The sequence below is a fragment of the Phyllostomus hastatus genome, unplaced genomic scaffold (assembly GCF_019186645.2).
Source record: "Phyllostomus hastatus isolate PE091 unplaced genomic scaffold, TTU_PhHast_1.1 phas_contig_551, whole genome shotgun sequence".
NCBI classification, from domain to species: domain Eukaryota; kingdom Metazoa; phylum Chordata; class Mammalia; order Chiroptera; family Phyllostomidae; genus Phyllostomus; species Phyllostomus hastatus.
The window spans coordinates 9236597-9263815 of NW_025333909.1; the positions used below are offsets into that span (position 1 = coordinate 9236597).

The following is a 27219-nucleotide window of genomic DNA, read 5'->3' on the forward strand; positions in this document are numbered from 1 at the left end:
TCCCCTTTCCCTCATGAAGTGGAATGAAACTCTAGGAAAGAGGGTTTGCATTTGGTTACTGGCTTATTCTTTATCCGGGAATGCAACTATCTATCAAATATCTATATCAAATGGGAAAAGCGTCCGCCTCTATTGGAAAGGTTATTTAATTGATATGTAACTGAAACTAGTGATGGGGGGAGCTGTTTGACGTCTTTCCTTGTGTCTCAGATAATAAGTTTCTAACAAGAGTTGTTGACCAGGAAATTGGAGACTTAGTCCTATCAGCTGCTGGCGTGAGTATGTTTATAGCCTCAATTCCAATTTGTTTTATCTGTGCACAGAACTCCAGGGTGACTTAGCGCCTAGTAAATTCTGACCTTACAGGCTTCTAATCATATGTAAGGGGAGAAGTATCCATTTTTTAAAAGGCAGTATTTTGCTGCAGTTGCCTGTCACCCACAGGAAAAGAGAGAATGTAGTCCAAGAAAAACACCCAAAGTGACAATGCCCTTGCCATATTAGGCGTTCCAGTTTGGAGTCCAAGATTTCAAGAATAAGGGTATGGTCTTGAAGAATTTCACTGTGGCCTGGAAGGACATCACAAAGAGGAACAAGCGAAGTTATTTGTACAATAATGTTCATTATACTCACTATGTCAGTAGCTGTGACGGTAAAACATACTTACTTGACTACTAGTCTGCAGTACACAATAATTTAGAATTTCCTTTAAATTATAAAAATGTATCAGTGTCAATAGCATAATACAAGGTTTTGGATAGTGATTCTTCCAGTAGAAGTAGTTACTAGGCAGTCCCAGAAGGATTCTATGATGCTCAGTGGGAATTTTTACTTTATGAAATTCTCAATATTGAAATTGCTTAAAAGAATAACAAGTGAGGGGACATTATCGATATTCAGATAATCATTATTTCATTAGTATTGTTTATTCTGTCTCTTGAAGTATTTTCCTCGGATTAAGTGCAATTTGGGTTTTTCAAGGCCATAAAAGAAGCAATGAATCACCCCCAGGTGGGGAACTGAAGTAGGCAGAAAGGACAATTTTATCTCTGTGTGCTTCTCCACTCAGCAGGTGGGTACACTTGCATACACATAACACAAGCACACACACACTATTTCTTTAGCTTTACAGGCCTACTCACTCCAGGAGGTCAGCCTCTTTCTAATTAGATACACAGAATCCATTCAGCCGTTTGCGAAGTTCACAAGTTGATTCCCTCTCGCTCTTTCTCTTGTCTTCGCTGTCTCCAACTAAACAATGAAAACAAAGATACAGTAGAATTCATTTTCTTATTATTGATTTCATGCACCAGCTACCAGCTGTTTTAGCTTGTTCATTTCTGGAAACCTGCGGGCAACTTTTTAAAAGTACTTTTCTTTGACCATCTGCTAAGTACAATTGGTTTAATAATTAAATACTCACCATCCGCTTTCAAAGAAACATAGAGGTCGCTTTTGCAGCTGAGATGTCAACATTTTGGATTCAAATGCATGGACAAGTTTCACTCCATGAATCAGTGTCAAATGCTTTGGGAGACTAGTACTGATCATAATTTATGCTAAGGGGAAAAGTCCCTTAATATTTATAACTTAAGCTTTCTTTTTTTTAAATTGTTGTTCAAGTACAGTCGTCTCTACTTTCCCCCCACCACTTCACCCCACTCTACCCATCCCACCTCCCACCCTGGATCCTACCCCCTTTGGCTTTGTCCATGTGTCCTTTATACATGCTCCTTGACAACCCTCCCCACTTTTCCCCCGTTATCCCCTCCGCCCTTCCCTCTGGTTACTGTCAGTTTGTTCTTTATTTCCATGTCTCTTATTCTATTTTGCTCGCTTTTTTCTTTTGATGATTAGGTTCCAGTTACAGGTGAGACCATATGGTATTTGTCTTTCACCGCCTGGCTTATTTCCCTTAGCATAAAGCTCTCCAGCTCCATCCATGCTGTCACGAAGGGTAGGAGCTCCTTCTTTATCTCTGCTGTGTAGTATTCTCTTGTGTAAATGGACCACGGTTTTTTGATCCACTCATTGACTGATGGGCATTTAGGCTGCTTCCAGCACTTGGTTATTGTACATAACGCTGCAATGAACATAGGAGTGCATATATTGTCTTGAATTGTTTTGAGGTTCTTAGGGTATAGTCCCAGCAGTGGAATTGCCAGGTCAAAAGGTAGTTCTATTTTTAGTTTTCTGAAGAAATTTCATACTGTTTTCCACAGTGGTGCACGAGTCTGCATTCCCACCAACAGGGTACTAGGGCTCCCTTTTCTACATGGCGTTGCCAATACTTGTTGTTTGTTGATTTGTTGTTCATAATCATTCTGACAAGTATGAGATGATAGCTCATAGTAGTTTTAATTTGCATTTCTCTGATGATTAGTGATGGTGAGCATCTTTTCATATTGTCTATTGCTATCTGTATGTCCTCTTTGGAGATATGTCCATTTTTTAATTGGATGCTTTGATTTTTGGGTATTCACTTGTATAAGGTCTATACAAATTTTGCATATTAATCCTTCATCAGATGTGTTGTTGGCAAATATGTTCTTCCATTCAGTGTGTTATCTTTTCCTTTTATTGATGGTTTTCTTTGCTGTGAAGAAATGTTTAGTTTGATGGAGTCCCATTTGTTTAGTTTTTCTTTTGTTTCCCTTGCCTAAGGAGATATATCAGAAAAAAAAATATTGTTACGGAACATGTCCGAGATATCACTGCCTATATTTCCTCCTAGGTGTTTTATGTTCTCAAGTCTAAAGTCTAAGTCTGATCCATTTTGAACCCTGACTGGTGTGGTTCAGTGGATTGAGTACTGGCCTGTGAGCTCAGGAGTCACTGCTTTGTGATCCAGTCGGGGCCCACGCCTGTGTTGTGGGCCAGGTTCCTCGTGGGGGGTGCACAGGAGGTGACCACATGTTGATGCTTCTCTCCCTCTCTTTCTCCCTCCCTTCCTGTCTCTTTAAAACTAAAAAAAATATTTTTAAATCCATTTTGAGTTTATTCTTATGTATAGTGTATGAAGGTAGCCCAGTTTCATTTTTTGCATGTGTCTGTCAAATTTTCCCAACACCTTTTATTGATTAGACCATCTTTATCTCATTGTATGTTTTTGACTCCTTTTCTTCAAATGTTAATGGACTATAAAGGCATTGGTTTATTTCTATACTTTCTAATCTGGTCTATTGATCTATACATCTTTCATTATTCCAGTACCATGCTGTTTTGATTACTATGGCCCTGTAGTGTATTTTGATATAAGGTACGCTGATTCCTCCACCTTTGTTCTTCTTTCTTAAGATTGCTGTGGCTGTTCATTGTCTTCTGTGGTTCCATATAAAGTTTTGGATTTTTTTCTAGCTCTGTGAAATACGCCGTTGGTAACTTGATGGGAATTGTATTGAAACTACAGATTGCTTTTGGTATTACTGACATTTTAATGATATTAAATTCTTCCCATTCATGATCTCAGTGTATGCTTCCACTTGTTTGTATTTTCCTCAGTTTCTTTCTTCAGTGTCTTATAATTTTCCCAGTACAGGTCTTCTTTTACATCCTTGATTAAATTTATTAGTAGATATTTTATTCTTTTTGAAGCAATTGTGAGTGTGATTATTTTCTTAGTTTACCTTTCTGAGGGTTTATTATTGGCATATTAAAATGCATGTGATTCCTGCATATTTACTTTGTATCCTGCTACTTTGCTGAATTCACTTATCAGTTCTGGCAGGGGTTTTTTTGGTGGAATCTTTATGGTCTACTATATACAGTATCATGTCATCTGTAAATAATGATAGTTATACTCCTTCCTTTCCAATTTTAATGCCTTTTATTTCTTCTTCTCAATGAAACCAAGAGGTGGTTCTTTGAAAAGATAAAAAAGATTGATAAGCCTTTAACCAACTCATCGAGAAAGAAAAAGAAAGGACCCAAATAATAAAATCAGAAATGAAAGACGGGAAGTAATAGCTGACAGCAAAGAAATGCAAAGATCGAAAGAAGATATTGTGAACAACTATATCCCAACAAACTGGACAGTGTGGTCTCAATGGAAACATACAGTCTTCCTAGAAACATACAATCTTTCCAAAATTGAATCAGGAAGAATCAGAGCATCTGAATAGACAGATTGCAACTAGTGAAACTGAAGCAGTAGTAAGAAAAACTTCCAATAAACAAAAGTCCTGGACTGGATGGCTTCACAGGTGAATTTTACCAAACATTTAAAGAAGATATAACACTTCTCCTTCTCAAACTATTCCAAAAAATTCAAGAGGAGGGAAGACTTCCAAGCTCTTTTTATGAGGCTATAATTATACTAATTCCAAAGCCGGATAAATACACAACAAAGATAGAAAGTTATAGGTCAATATCCTTGATGAACGTAGATACTAAAATCCTCAACAAAATATTAGCAAACCAGATCCAGCAATACATTAAAAAGGTCATACAGTATGATCAAGTGGGATTTATTCCAGTGATACTAGGTTGGTACAATGTCCACAAATCAATAAACGTGATATACCACATAAAATGGAGAATAAAAACCACCTGATTATATCAATAGATGCAGAAGAAGCATTTGATAAAATACAGCACCCATTTACGGCAAAACTCTCAAAAAAGTGGGAATAGAGGGAACATTTCTCAATGTAACAAAAGCCATGTATGACAAACCCATTGCCAGCATCATACTCAATGGGCAAAAACTACAAGCATTTCTCTTAAGAGCAGGAACAAGACAAGAATGTTCATTTTCACCACTGTTACTCAACATAGTATTGAAAGTTCTAGCCAACACCATCAATTTAAGAAACAGTGTTTTTCTCCACTTTATATTTTTGCTTCATTTGTTACAGATTACACGACCATATAAGTATGGGTTCATTTCTGGGCTCTGTAGTTCATTCCATTGATTTATGTGTCTGTTTTTGTCCAAGTATCATACTGTTTTTATTACTATAGCTTTGCAGTATAGTTTGCAATCAGGAAGCATGATAAGTCTACATTTGTTTTTCTTTCTTAACATTGTGTTGGCTATTTGGGGTCTTTTGTGATTTCATACAAATTTTAGGATTCTTTATTCTAATTTTCTGTGGAAAATGTCATTGTTATTTTGATAAAGATTACATTTTATCTATAAATTGCTTCATGTAGCATGGATATTTTAACAATATAAATTCTTCCAGTTTATGATTACAGTATATATTTCCATTTGTTTGTGTCATCTTCAGTTTCTTTCATCAATGTCTTATAGTTTTCAAAGGACATGTATTTCAGCTACTCACTTAAATTTAATCTTAGACCATTGGCTGGGTAGCTCAGTTGGTTATGTGGAACAACAAATCAATGTTTCTCTCTCTTGTTCTCTTTCCCTTCCTCTGTCTCTCTAAAATCAATAAATTAAAAAATCCCTAGGCCTTTTAACTTTTTGTTGCAATTTTAATGAGATTGTTTTCTTAATTTTTCATTGTTCCTTCATTATTGGTGTATAGATATACAACAGATTTGTGTACATTAATTTTGTGTCCTACAACTTTTCAGAGTTCATTTATTCTAATACTTTTTTTGAGTCTTTAGTGTTTTCTATATAAAGTATCATGTCATGTGCAAACAGTGACAGTTTTATCTCTCCTTTTTCAATTTGGATATGTTGTATTTCTTTTTCTTTCATGATTGCTGTGGCTAGAACTTCCATCAGTATGTTGAACAAAGTTGATGAGATTGGGCATCCTTGCTTTTGTTCCTGACCTTAGGGGAAAGGCTTTCAGCTTTCCAACATTGAGTAGAATATAGCCGTGAGCTTGTTGTATATGACTTTTATTATTTTGGATTGGTTCCAGCTATACCCACTTTGTTGAGAGTTTTAATTAGAAATGGATGTTGAATTTTGTCGTACGCTTTTTGTGCGTCTATTGTGGTGATCATATAACTGTTACCATTCCTTTTGGTAAAGTCATATATCACATTGATTTATTTACTTATGTTGAAATATCAGTACATCCCTTGAATAAAACTCACTTGATCATGGTGTATGAACTTTTAAATGTATTGTCAAGTTTGGTTTGCCAATATTTACTTGAGGGTTTTTTTTTTTTTTGCATCCATGTGTATCAGGGCTATTGGCATAGAATTTGTCTATTTCTGCAGTATGTTTGTCTCATAATGATCATCTTTCTTACCAATTTTGTGCTTGGCATTAAAATATTTTGATCATGTAAAGATCCTATTGATATTGTCATGTTACATGGTAGTGAGGTAAATTTCAATATGCTGTGACAATGTGCCTTTCCTAACTCCAGCTTAATCCTAACACTTAAGCAGTTTTCAAATCTATATTATAACTGATTTTCAAAGGTTTTCAATAGAGACATCATGCTTCTATTGGGTTTACCAAAGAGTTTTTTTGTTTTTCCCCCCCATAAGATGGCTCTAGTAGCGCTCAGTTGTCTTTAACTTCATTTGAAATCATTTTTGCCAGATTGTATTGATAGCTGTCATATCAGTGTACATAAAATAAATCACAACTGGTGAATTTTTGTGTAGCCATTTTAATATAGAAGATGGAAGAAAATAAGCAACATTTTTGGCGTATTATGCTTTATATTTCAAGAAAGGTAAACACACAACTGAAATGCAAAAAGAAATTTGTGCAGTGAATGGAGAAGGGGCTGTGACTGATCAAAGGTGTCAAAAGTGGTTTGCAAAGTTATGTGCTGGAGATTTCTCACTGGATGATGCTCCATGGTCAGGTAAAAGTTGATAGCGATACAATCAAGACATTAATTGAGAACAGTCAACATTCTACGATGCAGGAGATAGCTGACACGGTCAAAATATCCAAATCAGTACAGTTACTGGTGAAAATAAAAAATGTGTCTTTTATTTTACAGAAAAAATCATATGGACTTTTTGGCCAACTCAATATTTAATAATAAATATACAGCATTGCTTTCAGTATTCTATCCTTTTAGCAAGAGACACAAATTAAAATTTTATCAGTGGCCATTAATTACAAAATTATCTTTTTCCCTGAAAATTTTCAGAAAACATATGGGATCTGCTATTTAATGTTTTGTTTATCTGGATGGAACACATATACATTTATACATATGTTTGCATTCTACACCAAATATTATGTTAATCAGATGAAATGTTTAAACTACAATAGTATTTGAAGGATCTAAACAAGCGCTTTGATTAGCAGGCTTTCAAAATTAACAAATGCATTTTATTTTCTACAATTAAAGAACTCCTTTTGTTACATATGGTTTTTATAATTTTTATTTTAGCACTCAAAGATTATTGAAATGAGACATTCGTTTCTTTCCTATTAAAGGCATTTAAAGAAAATGATGCTTTTAGAGGAAATCAAGGCCTTGAACACCTTTGGGTTATCCCCCATTTATGTGTAAAACATTTAAGGTCTGTCTGTTTTGTGTGACATTGCTGTTGGTTTTTTCAGTTTTGTTTCCCAAAGAGTGTAATAGGTAAATGGTGAGTGGGAGGTAATAAGGACATACCATTCAGGAGGAGGGCAAAAATGTATTGTTTGCTCCTGCGAATGCACCTTCAGAAATAACTGGGTGGTCTTTCATTGCCACTTGATGTGATTTTTAGGGGGAAGCATTCACAGCTACAAAGACATTCCTCAAGATGTGATTACTATAAGACTAAGAGCTTTACAAGGAAGCAGAGTAAAAGCCGAAAGATCTCATATAGGATTGCTACCGTGGGATGTCAAAAATGCAAACTCTGTTCATAAAGACTTTAATACTTTTTGTCAAAATCTGGGGAATAATAAATGTAATAAAGAAATAAAAATTAATTTTAAAGCTTCCATTAAAAAGCAATATTTCATTGCATCAAATATTTGATGTAAGACCTGGAAGAAGTTAGCTTTATCTTGACATTTACATTTGAAATCAAGACCATCAACTGAAATACTTTCTATCAAACCTGTCTTCTATGGACTTTAATAATGCTGTATTACCAAGGATTTTGTTATCAAGGGGGTGTTTAGAAGTCAGGTTTGCTTGTTTTCAGAGACAAGTGAGGGAGATGAGCATAGAACAAACGGCATGTTCAAAGTGCCAAAGTGCTGTGTGAGCGGAGAATGTAGCTGTAATTCAGCTGATGTGTTTAAAAATACGGGAAAAAATAATAATGCAACCGGGGTTAATGTTAAAATTAGCATATTTTTGACCTAATTTTACTATTACAAAGGAATATAGTAATTTATTCACAGTAGAGATGAGGGTCATACAACCCCTTTAAATGTTCATTATAGCCAGTTTGTAATTAGGTGCTTTTGTGTACCTGGTCTTTTGCTAGACACTACAAAGAGATACCCATTAGTCCTGGCTCTTGCTTTTAGTTGTTTAATTCCTAGAAACATGTGATCTTCCAAGACTGAATCCTAAAGAAATCGAAATTCTGAATAGACTGATTACTAGTAAAGAGATTGAATCAGTAATTTAAAAAAAAAACCAAAAACCTCCCAACAAATAAAAGTCCAGACATCACTGGTAAATTTTAATACCAATACTCTGCAAACTCTTCCCAAAAAATGAAGAGGAAAGAATACTTCTAAACACATTCTATGGGGCCAGCATTACCATGTTTGCATTTTAAATGACAAGATCAATGGGCACTCATTTCTTTTCAGTTTTATCTAGAAGTGAGACGCTGCACAGCCATCAGTAGGAGTGGCATGCCATTCTCTGTGTAAGTGTTAGGCAAGCTATGTAATTCACTCTCCCTCTATATAAGAATTTTCCAATCAGGAAGTCCAAAAATAAAACTAACTGCCTGCAGGAGAAATGAAAGTAACAGTGGCTTTCTTGATGGATGACAGCTTATTTTTTACCTACATACATGTTTCTAAGAAAGATCTAAAAATCTACAGGATCTATGATGATATTACGACATTCTTGTCATCCCACTTAGATTATTATGTTTAGTTCCAGTTACCATATTAAAAAAAAGATGTAGCATTTGAAAAGGGGAATTAGATTGACCTTAGGACTACAAGGTAGGAGCTGCCAGGGCAGGATAGATTCCTGAATTTCTATAACCTTTAAAGAGCAAGGTTGAAGAAGATTTAATTGAAAATAAACTCACTGCCATATACATAGAGATAGATAATGTCAACTTTGTTTTGTTACCTTACAGATGATTGTAAAAGATGGATAAATTTCAAAGGAAGTGAAACTTGCTGAGACAAACATCTGCGCTCCTTTGCTTTTTCCAAGTCCATCTTTCTTAGCAAGCAAACAGAAGAGTGCCCTACTGTTTCCTCTGTGGAGAATTTGCAGTTAGTTCTTTTCTGAAACTTAGGAAGGTTATGCCCCTTAGCGGAATACCATACACAGGCATTGCAATAACCATAAACCAGTGGGAAGAAGTATATGCCTCAGGAGTGGCAACTAAGCTGCAATAACCACAAATATCTCGAAGGAATTTCACTTTAATCTACCTGTACTTTTTAAAAAAGACTTTATTTATTTATTTTTAGACAGAGAGGAAGGGAGGGAGAAAGAAAGGGAGAGAAACATCCATGTGTGGTTGCCTCTCACATGGCCCCCACTGTGGACCTGGCCCGCAACCCAGGCATGTGCCCTGACTGGGAATCGAACTGTCCACCCTTTGGTTTGCAGCCCGTGCTCAGTCCACTGAGCTACAGCAGCCAGGCTACCTGTATTTTTTAGTAGGTAGTTGACAATTTAGGAAGCAGAGAACCATAGGACATTTGAGTTATGATGGGTTAGAGAAGTCAGTTTATCCAATCCTGGTTTTACAAATAAGTATAGTGGGATCTAGAGAAAGGAAGTTATTTGTCCATGGTCACACAGCTACTTAGTTGTGTAATTTGGGACTAATACCCAAGTCCCCTTGTGCGTTATTCAGGGTTCTGTCTGAATAAGTTGTTGTTTGAAAATTCATTTATAACTGGATTTCATGGAACTTGGAAAACAACTTGTCATGGACAAAGTCGTAAGCTTGGAGTTCTCCCTTATTCCATATTGTCTTTTGTCTCCACGCTAAGTTAAGTTTTAAGCCATAGTAATACTAGCTTTAGACCAGGGGCGTCAAAGTCACTTTCACAGGGGCCACATCAGCCTCGCGGTTGCCTTCAAAGGGCCGAATATAGTTTCAACTGCTTAACAGTTAAGGAGTAGTTACATTTATACCGTCCTTAAATCATTTTGGCCCTTTGAAGGCAACTGCGAGGCTGAGGTGGCTCCCCTGAAAATGAGTTTGACACCCCTGGTTTAGACTTCCTTTTGATTATCCACCTGGTCACATCATGCTGCGGATATTTTAGGCTGTTGCACTAATTTCCTACCTGGCCTTACCTGCAGGCTGTCTTGTAACAATTCCTTCTGCCCATCCAGTCAGTTTTTACTTCCTTAATTGTTCTTGTCCTCTTTCGGTCTCTGTTCTTCAAAACCTGGCTATCCTTCAAGACTCATTCAAATTTAATCTCTTTCATAAGGACTTCACTGACCACTCTAGGTAAAAGTGATACTTTCATCTAAATTCTTTTTTTTCTAATTTTATTTTAATCATTGTTCAAGTACAGTTTTCTCCCTTTTACTCCCATTCCAGCCCCCCCACTCTCCCCATAAATTCTTATACCTGTTAGTTTATATCACTCATGCATTCAACACTCATGTATCAAATATTTTTAAATTTTAATTGATTTTTAGAGAGGGAGAAGAGGGGGCAGAGGGAGGGAGAGAGACAGAGACAAAGACGGGGAAACATCGATTTGTTGTTCCACTTATCCAGGCATTTATTGGTTGCTTCTTGTATGTGCCCTGACCAGGGATTGAACCCACAACCTTGGTGTATTGGGACAACGCTCTAAGCAACTGAACTATCTGCCCAGGGCTATCAGATATTTCTGAGTGCTGACTCTATTCCAGGAAATCAAGGGGAGTTTATCACTCAGTGCCTTGCAGTATAACAATGTGTGACCATAATTTATCTCTCTTTTTATATTGTAATATTCTGATATCAGTGGCCATGCTTGAATATATTTGTTTTCTCCATAACTCATAGCAAAGAGCCTTTTTGTACATAGTTGAGGATCTCTAAGTATTTATAGAATAAATATTGAGTTAATAGTCTGCTATCATACAGTGAGTAGAAAAATGTGGCCTGACTGGAATCAGTATACAAACTGTTAAATATCAATTATAACATGTTTGAAGAGCTTCCTTTAACTCTTAAAGGAGTTGGTTTATTCCATATCATAAACGTGACAAGATGATCCAGGAAAAAGGCACCAAGAAAAGAGGGTATTTCAGTCATATTGAAATTATTGTTTACATATTGTAAACAAGGGGAGGAACACTGAAGCAGGTTCAAAATGCTTCAGTCTCACCACATATATCAAAGTGGGGCCATGTTTCAAAACCACTTTTGCACACCGAGAGTTGTCCTTTATTAGCTAACAAAGAAAAATGGTCTGTTTACTGTAACACTATGACAGTAAGGTGTTATTATTTAACGTGAGATTTTGGGCATATAAATGAACTGTATGTAGTGTTTCGAAAGGTGATCATTTGTACTTTTAAGTACCTGTCTCTGGTATCTTAGTTGGTGAAGAACATGCTTTTTTGCATTATTTTATTTTCCGATAGTAGAGTGGTCCTTGTCAAGGGATGAACAGAGGGATTTAAGAGACTTTCAAATAAATAATCCTCATCATTCCCACTCCTGCCCCTCCGTAATACATTGAGAGTGCACCCAGGCCAGGATCCCTTTGCTCTGACCCTGTTTAATTGTGTTCATCTGCAGCTAGCTGCTACCCTAAACCAGATAGGATTACCAGAACAATCAATTGGCAAATGAACTCATTTTGTTAGAAACAGCTTAGCTGTGTTCTGCTTACAGAACTGTCTGCGTTACTCATCTCATTTAAGCTTCACTGAACAAATAAGCCAACTGTTAGAAAAAGTTAAGGTATAATTAAAATAAATTTCAGAATGGTCTTTCTCTCCATGAATAACTTTATAATAAATGTACGGTTTTTGTACCCATCAACAATTCAGCATATTCGCTGCCATCAACTAAGATTGGGTTTATGATGTTTCTAATCAACTTTAGCTGTACAGTGAAAGTTTCTTCATATTCTAAAACACCGTGGCTGTCTGTAGAGAAAATGGAGTCAGTCAGGCTCCCCCACTCAGATGTCTGGGCGACTACGATAAGCAGAATCTGCAGAATCACACTTTGTTATACAATATCACATATTGTTATACAATACCCTGCCAGCTTTGTGAGCACGTAGTATATAAGGGAGTCAGGACTTCCCTTGGAACCACACATGGCTTGCAGAGTGCCTGGACCACCCCATCCCAGAGTAAAGGTACGGCAGGCATCCTGATAGCTCTGGGAATTTTTACCATCTGCCTGAGTCCCATGTGAACATGCCCAGCCTTGACTGTCTGCGAGACACTGTCCTCATGTAGATTAAGCACCTACTCTGTGCCATCTCTGTTAGGTTTTGGGGTCAACAGTGAACAAGACACCTCAACCTATTCTTTTGTAGAGATTGCATTTTTGGAGGGAAGGTAGACCTACAATAAGTAAATAGAGAAAATCGGCATACGTTGTTATAAATGATGTGAAGTAAACAGTGTTTCAATCAGCCACTCAGAATCGGAGGCTGATACTAAGGTCTCTACTTAGGCAGTGTACTAGCTTGGAACTAGGCCATTTACTATCATTTAAGTGTGATATCAAGCCATCAAACCCAAAGCTATCAACTCTAAAAGCTGGTAGAACAGTGATTGTGCCCAATATCTAAAGGGCTTTAGTGTTTTATTTCACGTGTCACATTTTCTTAGTGTTTTCTGTGAGTCATTCTGAATACGCATCAGCAAGACACAATCATCAATGGGAAGACTTGAAATACAATGAGTATAATAAGTGTTTTTTAAAAATCCTATATAAAAGCCTGGCTAGACTGCCTCTTCCAAAGCATGAGATTCAAAGGGTGACTCATGGTGTCTTTGGCCAAACCTACAAACATGGGTAGAAAGACTGTCAAGGGGAAACATTCCCAACACAAATATTGTGGCCCAAGATGCCTATGGCATTAAGTGCTTTAAATCTTATGAAGCTTTTGTGAGATTGTAATGTTTAAAACTTTAAAGAATCAAAATGATTTCAGGTAGGTTATCTTAACCATCAGAGTTTATTTGTGTGCCTAATATTTATCAACTTTGAATACGTGGGAAAATATTAATGAAAAAATATTTGGGATACATTGATGATATGACTAAAGGTATTTATTTAATTGGCCTCATCCTTGAGTATATACTGAAATGATTATTGTATTGTAAGAACGAGTTAGTGGTATTCTACTTTCTTATGATCTTTGCCTTGAAAAAATGCATTTGATACTGTGAGCCACACTCCTATCTCAGAGGTTCTTTGTTTTTGTAGGACATATGAGAAATAGCATTGAACCCACGGAGGCCCCCCAGACTGGACAGAGCAGTGTTTGTATAAAGGATCATCTGTCAGAGAGAGCTAGTAGAGAGTCTTGCATTCTTTAAGTTGTATTGGCAGCCTATGTTAAACATATATGTATAACCTGGAACCCGTCTTTTACAAACAAGTTTAATTGCCATAGGCTCATTTATCTTTGCTATCACCCTATGCCATATTTAATTTTTCTTTTCATTTTCCTCTGGACTCTGACTTTAAATCTGACTTTTAAAAGAATTAAGCTTATGCACCAAAATCTTAAAGAAGCAGCAGATATGTAAAATGATCAAAGGTTTTGTTTTTTTTTTTTTAATTTCCAAGTAATTCTAGGAAAAAATAAATTTCCAAAAGAAAGAAAATGATAGTTTTAATTGTTTGGGCCTTGAATCTGAAGATCATGCTTTTGGTTCTTTAAATTTATTTTTTATTGTTGTTAAGTACAGATATCTCCATCTTCACCCCACCATAGCCCCTCGCCCCAACCATCCACACCTCCCACCCTCAAACCTACCCCTTTTGGCTTCGTCCTTTATACATGTTCCTTGATGGACCTTTTGGAAACAAGTGATCAATAGTTTGTTCGGATGCCCTCTGAACTTAAAGAGGCCTAAAATATTCTGGCTTTTATTTTTACTTTTTTATATAATAAAAGAGATTTTCAGTTCCTTTTAACATACTGGGTTTGTCAAAGAATTTTCAGCATTCCTAACAAGATTAAATAGCTTTATAGCAGCTGCTATGGAGCAAGGGGTGACATAAAATGAAGTAAGTTATTACTTAAGAGTAGGGAAAACTCCCTAAAAGCTCCCACAGTGGGAGACAACTGTTTGAATGATGGAAAAAACCTCCAAAGACAACCTAAAAAAGTTTTACTAGCCATTCATCCTCTACACGTAAAGTTGGGGGGAGGGCAGGGTATTGATTGATTTGCTTGATTTATGTTTTCTATATTTACTGAATTTATTCCCAGATCAACACTTTGTTTATTGTATTGGGCCTGAGAAACAAATTATAAGACCAAAAAATCTTGTCTAAGGAGCAACTAAAGCCAAAATTAAACTGAAATATGGCAGTGTGCCAGATTAACAGTTGACTCCAATTTCAAAGCATAGGAAACTTTTTTTTACCTTTACTGAGGTATAATAGACAAATAAAAATTGTAGATATTTTAGGTGTACAATCATTTCACAATGTTGATGTATATTAAAGCATAAGAAATATTTTATTGGTCATTTGGAATTTTAAATTTATTGCTCCTACTCTGATTAAATGACAATGTTTCTCTGAGTGTAAGCAGAGTTTAGTTTTAATGAATCTATTTTCATCTAACACAATTGGCTTTAGATGCTTTTCTGTGTGTGAAAAAATAGTTACATGGTGTCTACCTCAAGAGTCAAAAGGTTGGTTTTCTTCATTAAATGAAGTCATCTCTCGGCCAGTTGATTAATGTCTGAGTAAATCACATTAAAACGATGACCAAACAACCCAAATTCCCACTGGAACCAAGGAGATCACATAAATTCACTTAGAGGTTTAGGTGTAAGATCATACTACATGATGGGACCTACAGGAGATAGAAGAGCGCATACTCCATCTATGGGTGGACATTGCTTCTCTTTCTACTTCGTCTAGTTCTGCTGAGCCAGTGACTGTGTGGGATCAGTGTTTTCAGACACTCCTTTTTTGTTACAGAACCTCCTACAAATTCAGATTTTATGTAAAATGTTCATATTTTCAAAGTTCTGGCCAGACCAAACAATATATTTGGTAGATACAGAAAAGAATGGCTCCCTCTTATCTTTCCTTCTGCTACCCACCAGCACTTTACTGAAGTTCTTTAGTGTTCAGTTGACAGTGTATTGGACTAGATCATCTCAAAGGTTAAAGGGATCTTTAAAATGTTCTGTTTAAGGTAATTCCCCCTTTGTGAAGCATTAACAAAAGTAGCACTCTATTTAGTTACGTTCACATCCGAGGGAGGACATACTATGTGAGATTTGATAGTGAATTTTAAATTTATCTTCAGAAGGACTAAAATACTTCAATCCAATGACTCTGTGATTAAGAAAGTAAGAACAGGCTGACAGTGACTGGGGGCAGAGGGGAGGGAATCTCAGGGGGGAAGGGGAAGGGTTTGCAGGAAAAAATATAAAGGACACATGGACAATAACAAGGGGGGGTAGAAATGGGAGGGTGGTGGGGAGGGCTGGGGGAGTGGGCTGGGATGGGAGTAAAAGGCAGAAAACTGTACTTGAATATCAATTACAAGAAAATAACTTTTTTTAAAAAAGAAAGTAAGAACAAGCATTGACTTGGTATGTGTGAGTATATTCTGCTTTAAGAAAGGGTCATTTCGAGCCCTGGCTGCCATAGCTCAGCGGATTGAGCGCGGGCTGCAAACCAAAGTGTCGCAGGTTCGATTCCCAGTCAGGGTACATGCCTGGGTTGCAGGCCATGACCCCTAGCAACCACACATTGATGTTTCTCCTCTCTCTCTCTCTCTCTCTCTCTCTCTCTCTATCTCTATCTCTATCTCTATCTCTATCTCCCTCCCTTCCCTCTCTAAAAATAAATAAATAAAAATCTTAAAAGAAAAAGAAAGTGTCATTTCACAGCCCTGGCTGGTGTAACTCAGTGGATTGAGTGCCAGCCTATGAACCAAAGGGTTGCTGGTTCAATTCCCAGTCAGGGCACATGTCTGGGTTGCAGGCCAGGTCCCCAGTAGGGGGCACATGAGAGGCACCTACACACTGATGTTTCTCTCCCTTTCTTTCTCCCTCCCTGCCCCTCTCCCTAAAATTAAATAAATAAAATCTTAAAAAAAAAGAAAGTGTCATTTCAAAACAGGTCGGGAGAGTGAACTATTATATAAAGCAAAATCAAATAGTTCTGTCAGTCAAGTAGGTGAAATAAAGACTCACCTGCTTTTACTCCCACCTCCTTCCCCCAGCAGCTCTAAATATATGTTTGCATTTATGGTTTATTTAGAAATCTTTCTACAGACCTTTAAGCAGGGAAGCCATTGCCTTTCAAAAACAAACACACAAAAAACCTGAAAGAAGACTTTCCATGAAAAAGCTATTAAAACCAAAGATTATAAAAGGGTGATGATATTTGTACTGGGCATTATAGGAAGGTTCCTGTTTCCATACTATGTGCATTAAGGCTCCTTGTAGGTTTTTTTTTTTTGCATGACATTTTAGATTTCATTGTTCATAATTAAAGGGCTTGGGAATGCTGGGAAATATACTACTGGAAAGAATGGTTATTTCATTAACTAAGCTAATTATGTTTTTTAAAATTTCTTCTGTATGTGCTTAGCTTATTTTGTATGGACATGCGTGTGACTGTATGTGTGCGTGTGCATGTGTGTGCGTGCAAGTGTGCATGGATAACCCTTTGGGTTAGATAGATGAAAGATAGTTCAGTATTTCTACAGAAATCAGTGTAGTGTCAGCTGAGAGATTAATGGCTCCATCTTTAGGAAATTAAGGCATAACATTCAGATTGGCTTACTTCCATCATCCTGTTGGCCAAAAAAAAAAAAAAGTGAAAAAAACTGGAGGGGAATTTTTTTTCTCTAAAAAATATTGGAATACCTAATGGGATGGGAATAAAGCTCTTGAGAGCAAGGGAAAAGACATAATATTGCTGAATCTTTTCTGGAATTGTTACGACCCGAGGCCATTTTCTTCAACAGAAATCTATAACCTTATTTTCTTGCTTTCATATATAGAAAAGCCCTAAACCACATGACATTTCACATTATTCCTTATTCAGTGTGGATTAGGCCAGAATATAACAACATTACATAGATATTTAAAATACTGTCGAGTAGCAATTCAGGCTTTTCTACCTCTTTTTGTGCTCTTCCCTGCTGCTGTTTCATTGTGTGTAACCTATCTAAAATTTCTGAAAAATTTAAGAAGATTTTTTTGTGAAATATAATAAAGCCTTGATTAATTGGAAGCTAACTAACCAGAACTCTCAATTAACCAGTTTTATTTATTTATTTTTTGCTACACTCTCCTTTTAGAAGGAAGAGGCAAATGACAAGAAAACAAGCTGTTAACAGGTATTTATGTATTTATTTTTTAAAAATCAACTTCCTGGGAATGTCCTGGATCCTGTACAGACTGAGCCCAACTGCCATAGTTTGGTTACCTGTACTTTGCTTACTAAGGTAGGAAAGTAGAGCCATTTAAAAATTTCAGCAGCAAGTGTTGAAGCTTACTTGTTAGTTAATAGTAAAATAGGAAATCCAAATAGCTAATTCGAACCTGTGTGCCCATTTCACGGCTCTAGTTAATTGGGGTTTCTGCAAATTCACTCTTGCCATTTAGTGGCCACTCCTATCTGTTCACTGGGCGTAGGTAGCTCCCTGGGAATTACAGCAGAAGCTGGAGAAAGGCTGCAGAGCGGGTGGGGGTTGAGTGAGGTCACTGAGGTAGAAACTTTGACACGTATGTAAAATAATGGGAAAGTAATTCACCAACCCCGTGGCTCTGAAATGCTTAGGAAGGTACATTCACTTTTGCAGGGCAGCACAGGCTATTAAGTGTGCTGCAGCGTGAATTTGAAAAAAACCCCACAGTTCTAACTTTCAGAGTTGCGCTAAGCATTAAGCATGGATATATTTTGTAGATGTGCTAGTGGTTCTAAAAGATTTGAAATTATTGTTCTTGTGAAAATATTTTTCAATACTTAATAAATATTTAATTTTAATACGTATTAATAGTTTTAATATTTTGAAAAGTGGTTCTAAAATATTGGGAAATGTTTTTGTGAAAGTACTTTTTATATTAATATTTTTAATATTTGGCAAACACCATTTTAATATTTGAAAAGACTTTTTAAATTTTTAAAAATATTTGAATAACAAGATTTATGCTTGAAACTTCCTAAAATATCTATGACTATTTCAGTGAAATTGCAACCAGAGATAACGTATTGCTTCAGGCCTTATACCTCTTAGGCTGTAATGGGGCAAAGCTGGGCAGTATCTCACAGAGGCAAAGAAGGAGAGCAGCCCATGGTGCTCAAGTGCATTTTGATATCGTCTGGCCATAGTGCTCCGTCTTCTCTTCCACATACTGTTGTCAGGTCAAATCACCCCCTCTTGGCCTTTCCCCTTCCTCTGGGCTGTGGGGGAGATGGAGGCCACTCTATATGATTATTCTGGGTTTTCAACGTAGAAAATGGAAATCACTATGGTGGTGTTTCCAGCATCCAGGATCTAGTCTACACTAAATGTTACCGTTCAATCTCATGCACACTGAATAATACGCAAGTGACCTGAAGCAGTGGATGTGCCTCCTTAAGTGCCACGCTGTTTTGTTAGACTGTGACTTCGATGCTGAGCAGACAGGGACCCAGTAGGTTTCATTAATGAAAACTTTTTAATGGAAAGACTTTAAATGGATTGAGTTTTGCATTTTAGATTTGAGATATTCCAAGTGCTTTTGATTGTAAATGAATGAAATTGAAATCAGTCATTGAAATGGGCTTTCACTTTCTTTTTATCTTCTGAGAGAAATGCCATGCAAATTAATGCCAACTTCTCACTTTTACTTACGCAAAGCAATCATTTATAACTGTATCTATTTATTTCTTGATTCATCGTAACACACATTACAGTATGTGATGAGTTTTTACATTTACTGTAACCTGAGGAAAACTGGGAAATGGTTTTGAAGTATACGTACTGGCTGATTCCCAGAAATTACAGAGATACAATAGGGAGAGGTGGGGACTCTGGTAAGTGACACTTTTCAAAGGCAGCAGCTTTTCCTTAGCTCAGCTGATTGCTACCATGTGGGAATGCGGGCCCAGTGTTGTTAAGATCTGACTTTTTAAGAGAAGCCAGGAAACCAGATTTTTATGAGAAATTCACATAATTCTTAACTGTTGGTAACTAACTCAATAAACAGAAAAAAAAGCGACATTATGCAGGCAAAACAAAACCCATCTGTGGTCTGGATCTGCCCAGAGCTGTCAGTTTGCTACCTCTGCCTGAAATTGTAAATCCTCTAGATGCTGCAATTTCGAACAAAATCACAGTATATTATAAAGGCACCAAAGATCTTGATGATGGAAAATTCCTATAAAGTAAATAAATTATAAGTGGAGTGCTTGTAAGTAATTCTCCCAGTACTCAAAATAGCAATTATGCAGTTTGTGATTTTATTGCCACATGGAAATAGCCAAGATAGTTTTCCTTAATGAGGTCTGAAAATTAAGATAAAATTCTGAATTTTTTGCTTTCATATTTATCAATGAAGCACAGTATGAAAAATCATTACTCCCATATCCTAAATTATTTAAGTATTGGTTCTGTCGCATAACATAATTAAACCCTCTAGTTAAGGCCCAATTAATGGTGCTTCAATAGGAAGAAAGCAATGTCTGTAGCATATATTGTTTTCTTTTAAGTTGGCTTGCCTTTAAACACTTTTCCAATTTTATCGAGTGAAGTTCCTTTATTTTTACAAATGGTTAAAATAAGAAATAAGAGAAATGCAAGTAGTTAACACAACAAAACTTCATTTGAACTTTTCATAGGCATTGGCAAAGATAAAACAAAATTGGTCATCTGAGATTTTATTACGAGTTAACTGTTTGACCGATCTGAGCCTTTGCTTGTTTGTCTGTCCTGCCCTGGACCTCCGCACATAATCCCACTGCGCTACAATGCTTTTGACATCTGTATGCCCCTTTCATCGCTGGCAATCCAAAAGCATATTTGTCTAGAAAGGAAACAATTAAATTCCAATCTCTCTAGGAAAAAAAAAAAAGAAAAAGAAAAACACCCCACTGCTAAACCTGCTCTAACGACCTGTATAAATCCTTAGAGTGGTAAATCGACGGTGTCATTTCTGATGAGAATTGTATTGAAGACTTTTTAAAAAGTGAGAAAAGAGAAAGAAAAGAACGCACAATCTCAAATACTAAATTAAGTAAAATCTGCCCACCCTCATTTTTTGATAGGGATGAACTATATTTAAATATACTCACAAATTAAACTGTTCCATAAAAAGTCTCACAACTGGAGAATCTTAGTTCATTGGTTAATTCTCAAAGGAGAGAATTTTAAAAATGAGTCATTATTTGATGCATTTGACCAGTCTTACCATATAAATAGGGTAATTCAGTATAAATGTTGTTGAGCTGCTAGTACTATTTTTGATGACATTATAATATCTAACATTCTTCAAACACGATATCCTAGGTGATTTCCCATTTATTAGTTCGTTTAATCATTATAATACCCCTACAAGGTAGGTGCTGTTATTGTGATCCTTGTTTTACAGATAATGATACTGAGGCTCGGAGAACATTAAGTGACTTATCTAAGGCCACACAGCCTACAGACACCAGAGCCAGGCATCAAGGCACTCCTATTTCAAAGCTTATATACTTTGGATCAATGTACTTTGAATACCTGACAGCGGGAATCATACTTAGTGCCAAAACACCCTGTTTAATTATATATAAATATAATTATATGTAAATACATGTAGTGAATATTTCTGACTTTTTGAAAAATGGTATTTCTATTCTGAAGTCAATTTGGTAACATCATTTCTATTGTGTAATAAATTAGTGAGATGAATTAGAATGTAGTTCAACTAGAAAGAGCAGGAAATAATGAGAGACAGCTGTGGACCAGTAATAAGGTCTATGTTTTGCTACATTTGATTCATGACTCAATTTAAAAAAGCAAAGCTGTAGCTGTATAGCATTAATAGTATGTCTAACATGAATCTCCTTTCTCCTCACCCTCCACTGGAGGTAACCACTATCTTCCATTGGTGTGTAGCATTGCTGTGAGTTTTTTCCATTATATTTGTATATATGTAGCATTAATTTTTGTGTTTTGAAACGTGTTTCGAAATGGTTTAAAACTGCACGATCTTTTTGTAATTATTTTCACATTATATTTTCAAGATTTATCTAGGTTGGTTGATACATGTAGATCTAATTTATTCATTTTAATAAATAATTAATTAATTATTAATTATTAATAATTAATTGCCCACTACTATTTCATTGTCTGGGTATACACATTGATAATTCTTTACCATGTCAACAGACATTTAGGTCGTTCTCCAATTTTTGTTTACAAATAGACTTCATGTTTTTTTGTGCCTGTGTGGGAGAGCTTCTCTGGTACATAAACCTAGCAGTGAGATTGTGGAGTTGTGGGCTATGCACATGTTGAACTGTAAAATTAATTAATTAAACAGAGAAAGGGAAAAAGAGACACACACACAGAGAGAAACACTGATTTTTTTTTCCTGCTTATGCATTCCTTGGTTGATTCTAGTATGTGCTTTGACTGGGGATCAAACCCACAACTTTGGTGTATTGGGACGATGGTCTAAATGAGCTATTCAGCTAGGGCTGCACTACTTCAACTTTAACAGTTGTTGCCAAATTGTTCTCTCTAAAGGTGTTCACATTTACACTCCCACTAGCATTATAATCCACTTCCACATTCTTGCCAGTGTAGTGGATATTTTTAACAAAGAATTCCTTTAAATAAAAGTATAATTCTTTTTATTGATTTTCCTTCATGATTATACATACATTTGAAAGATTGATTCTTATCATTTAGTGTACATAACAATATTTACTGATACTATTTGTGTCATTATTTTTCATTTTAAAACATATGTGGCTTAGATAAGCAAAAGGATCCTACTTAATTTTGTATTTTCCAGGTTACAAGGCACTTTCTCATAAAGCCTCATTTGATGTGAGATAGTGTGGCTGGAAGAGTTGTAGAAAAAAGTAAAAAGTCCATGGTCCTAACGCTGCAAATAATTCTGTAGCTTGGGCCTTCAGTTGCTGCATCTGTAAAATTAGGATATGGGATAAGGAAACTCTTAGAGAAATACTATAACCTTTGATCTATGATACATATTTCCCTTTTCCTTGAATCTATAATTTACTTATTGTGCATCAAACATAAAGACAAAATTGAATTTTATCAATCTGTGAAAATTGTGGTATACCCCCTGGCTTTGTTAAGATCATAAGTTTTCCCATTTATCTTTGTGTTTCTCTTCATTCAAGGAGAACGGGAGGATGGGAGGATGGGAGCAGGATCCCAGCATTAGAAGCACTAGACAGTGACAGCACGCCATCTTGAATTCATCTTCAGTGTTTCCCATTCTGAAGCATTACATCACAAATGCTGAAATACAATGAACACAAGGACTCGTTGTTATGGCTTTGTGTTTCTTTTCAACATCTTTGTATGCCCATTTGAGATTCAAAGGGGAGGACATTTGGTATTTTCAGCTCCCTTAAGATTTGATTCCAACAGTGCTTTTATGGTGCTGCATATAGCTACTTACAGAGAGGGGAGGACTCAGGTTGACTATTCTCTGCATTCTGTGTTTCCTCTTGGGTGATGGGGGTTAGTAATAGGATATTGTGTTTGCAGAGAGTTTTGATTAGAAAGATCTGCATCTTTACCCTGAGATTTAACAAAGAGCTTGCAGGTTTTCTTAGATTCTATGAGCACCGGAAAGAACATTCAGTTAGAAACGTGTCTAATATTGTAACAGATTAAATAAAGTATAATAAGGACTTAGTTAAAACTGATTTTATGTAAACTCCCATAATTGCAAATCACATCACAGAAACATTCACATGTACTCGCACATTCACACACACAAATATACCCTATCTCTCGTACACAGTTCCTATTATTTTTAATGACTTGTAGAAAGGAAACTGTTTATCTATGAGGACTTTGAACATAGTTATGTTTTTAGTGAAGCTTCTACCATGGAAGGTGGCAATTCCAGCAAACAAAATGGAAATCAGTTCATGTCTTGTGATGGAGACATTTTTAGGGGCCTCTCTTTCTATAAGCAGTCCTGGGAAAACTTTTTGACTACGGCATTTCTAGGGACTGAATTGACCTCCTACAGAGTTTCAACATCAGAAAATGCAAGAAAATTGTGGTTCACACACTTTGTTCAGATGATCTCCAGATTAATACAGTTCACAAATGTGACAATAAGCCTAGCGAATCCCACATAAGTTGCCTTTGAGGGTTTCTACCCACTTTGATCTATTTGTGAACTGTGAGGCACTTCTTTAAGAAATTCTATTGCTAGTTTTGCTAATTGGCAACCTGTTTTATAATTGAATCATACTCTAAAAATCGCTCTTTTGCTTATTGTATCACCTCACTAGTTCAGTGAAGAGGAACTTGTGCCAAGTTAATCTTGATTCTTTTGGGCCAGACCCTACTTATCCTATGTGGAGATTTATTCAGGTTTTCTAATGTTTTCAATAAGCACTAAATAAATCACTTACAATGCAAGATATCCCAAAGCCTTTAAGCTAGTTTTTATAGGTCAGAACTTTTCCACTTCTTGGTGGCTGACAACACTATTGGGAAATCACTACTATATACTATACTTAAAAAAATAAATATTATGGTTGCTGAATATTTATTAAAAAATAGGAAAGGATGGAATATAAATATTGCTGTGTTGCCTTTATCATCTGCATTTCTAAAAAACACATCATTTGTATTTGAGATGTGAATGGATCTTTATTTACAAAACCATTTGCAGTTGTTTTATGTACTACCCCTTTCTGAGTACCTACCCTTTTGTTAGCCTGAACAAAGCCTTGGCAAACAACATTTATCTCTTATCCACAAAACATCAAAATCATGGACACGTTTGTCATTACCACTGTCTCCAGGAATACCCATGTGCTTTGCCACAGATGGCATCTAGGTAATAATGCTATAATGTGAGTATCGAAAATATTCCCTTTTGCTTATTGAAAATCCAGTTTGAACCTTGAGCGAGTCATTTACATGATGTTTCTTTGGGATTACTTACATTCTTGTCCACTCTGACCCAGTAATTTTGCTCACAGTGGGGAATGCGATGCAGAGTGACTCAGATAATGTTGTTTACACAGACTTTAAGTGGAGTGACATTATAGTCAAGCAAGTGTCGCATCACCCAAAGTGAAGGAAGACCTAATTACCATAATCCCGTGAATACTAAAATTCCTCAGGCATGTGTAGCATAATAATGCAATGTTCTGCATGTTACATTTAATAATGTGAAGGTGCAACATGGTAGGTCTCAGGCTGTGTGTTTCTTTAACATAAATGAAAGGGCAGTAGCATGGTAGGAGAAAAACAGACTTTTGGAGTAGGATACTGGTCTGAATGTTCGGGTGAAATCTGTCCTTGCTTTCAAACTGAGTTGCCTAGAGATGTGAAAATGAAGGGACTGCTGCAATATCCATACATCTCGATACCAAGGAGTAGGGCGACAGAGCATGAATCTGTCTAGAGGACACAGGGTAGATTTAACTAAATGACTGAGACAGGACGGAGAGGAAAGGCTGATAACCACCCATTATTGTGCAATGGGGAACCTATCATTAATTTACAGGGAGAGTGGTGACATTTTCTAAAATCGTAGAGCCCTATTCTTAAAAGTTTGTCAGTGTAACTAATTAGTTGCTAAAATGGAGTTGATTCTAAGATCCACTGTGAATACATCTGAAAGGGCAGGGCATTGTTCCTAAATTGGTAGGGTTTGTAATACATCTGGATGAATGCAACCAAGTAATGTTAAGAAATGGGACTATTATGCCAAAATGGCTGTTCTTTGGTTTGTCGTCCTTAAAGGACTTATGTTCCATGGCAACGTGCTGTATGTGAGCGCCCTAAAGACGTGTCTTGCTTTCAGTTTTGATAACACCAAGCTTTCAATACAGGGTACTCTTGCTCAGAGGGTTTTCCTCCTCCCAGCGTATTAGGACGCCAAAGATTGGCTGTGACTTTAGATTGCCATTTGGAATTTTTATTCTGTACCTAGTTCTAATGATCAGAAGGGAGCAAGTATAAAAATGGTTTAGCTATAAAACTTGAAAGAATTGATATAAAATAAATCCATTCGAAAATTGAGATGTTAAAAGTTATGTAGTTGAATCAATAGATTCATGTGATATATTTTTCATAATGTATGACACAAACTGCTGGATCATCTGATATATACAGTGTTCCAGATTTTTTTAAAAGTGTAATGTAAAAGCTGTTATAAGATAAAATACTGAAGCAACCATACTTTGATTTGTTGCAATTAAGAGAGTTTAAAATATTTTGAATTGATTTATCGTTACAAAATACTCTTCTGATAGACAATATTGCTATTTAAATGTATGAACAAAATTATTCTTTGATTTTATATGATAAAATCAAATGACTTGGACATTTTTATTTAAAATGGGTAGTTCTAGCCAAATAGTTTATTACTGTAATATAGTTGGTCAAGATATCTATGTGTTTATGCTGCATTAAGTAAAATTAGCATAAAAACAAAAATAACAGTTTTTATATTCTTTGTGCTGCAAGAGTTGTACAAATACCCATTAAATCACAAGTTGATGTATCTAACATGTTAAGTATGTAGAACATAGTGGTTTTATATTTTTTCATTTAGTATAATGACTTCCATGATTTATTCATGTTGTTACAAATGCCAGGATTTCTTTATTTTTATTATGTTTTTTACTTTAAATAATTTTTATTTTTCAATTGCAGTTGATATACACTATTATAGTACTAGTGTACTAGTTTCAGGTGCACAACCCAGTGAGCAGACATTATATTACTTTCTAAGTGATGACCCAATAAAACCTTTTGGCACCATACGTTATTATTACAGTATTATCGACTGTATTCCGTATGTTGTACTTCACATCCCTGTGGCTATTTTGTAACTACCAAATTGTGCTTGTTAATCCCTTTACCTTTTTTACCCGTTCTACCCAACCTCCATCCCATCTGACAGCCATTAGTCTGTTCTCTGTATCTATGAGCCTTTCTGTTTTGTTTGTTTATTTATATTGTTCTTTACATTCCACATACAAGTGAAATCATTTGGCATTTGCTTTCCATTGTCTCATTTATTTCACTCAGCACAGTGCCCTCTAGGTCCATCCGAGTTGCAGATGGCAAGATTTCATTCCTTTTTATGGCTGAGACATGTTTCATAATATATGTGCACTGCTTCTTTATCCATTTATCTATTGTTGGACACTTTGGTTGCTTCCATTTGTTGGCTATTGTAAATAATGCTGCAGTGAACATATGGGGGCATCTGTTTCTTGATTTAGTGTTTTAGGTTTCTTTGATAAACACCCAGAAGTGGAATTTCTGCGTCCTTCTTTGTCTCATTCTATAGCCTTTGTTTTAAAGTGTATTTTGTCTGGTCTAAGTATTGCTACCACATTTTTTATTTGTATGTTTCTTTGTTTCCATTTTCATGATACATCCTTTTCCATTCCTTTACTTCAGTCTGTGTGTGTCTTTTGATCTGAAGTAGTTCTTCTCTTGCAGACAGTCTACAGGGTCCAGCAGAAGTAAGGCTTGCTTCAGTGATGTTGGTAGGGTAATAATATGGGTGTCCTCATTTATAGTTGTAATTTGAACATTTCATCTAAAATGTGCTATGGTGTGCTTGAGTGTGATATTGTTATGTTACAGAGTTACATGCTTATGATTTTGTAATAAAAGATTTTGTAATAAAAAGGGCATTATTTGTGCTGGACCCTGTGCTATATAAATGTCTTGTTTTATTATCCATTCAGCCTCCATATGTCTTCTGATTGGACCATTTAATCTATTTGCATTTAAAGTAATGGGTGATAGATATGTAGTTA

At 36.0% G+C, this 27219-nt stretch overlaps 1 protein-coding gene across 1 annotated transcript in view; it reads left to right on the top strand.

Moving 5' to 3' along the window:
- Positions 1 to 27219, top strand: part of DACH2 (dachshund family transcription factor 2) — a 420891-nt gene that overhangs the window by 107638 nt on the left and 286034 nt on the right. Inside the window, exon 2 of the mRNA XM_045847472.1 lies at positions 17540 to 17578. Within this exon, the coding sequence (XP_045703428.1) occupies positions 17540 to 17578 (39 nt within the window). The remainder of the gene's footprint in view (positions 1 to 17539; positions 17579 to 27219) is intronic.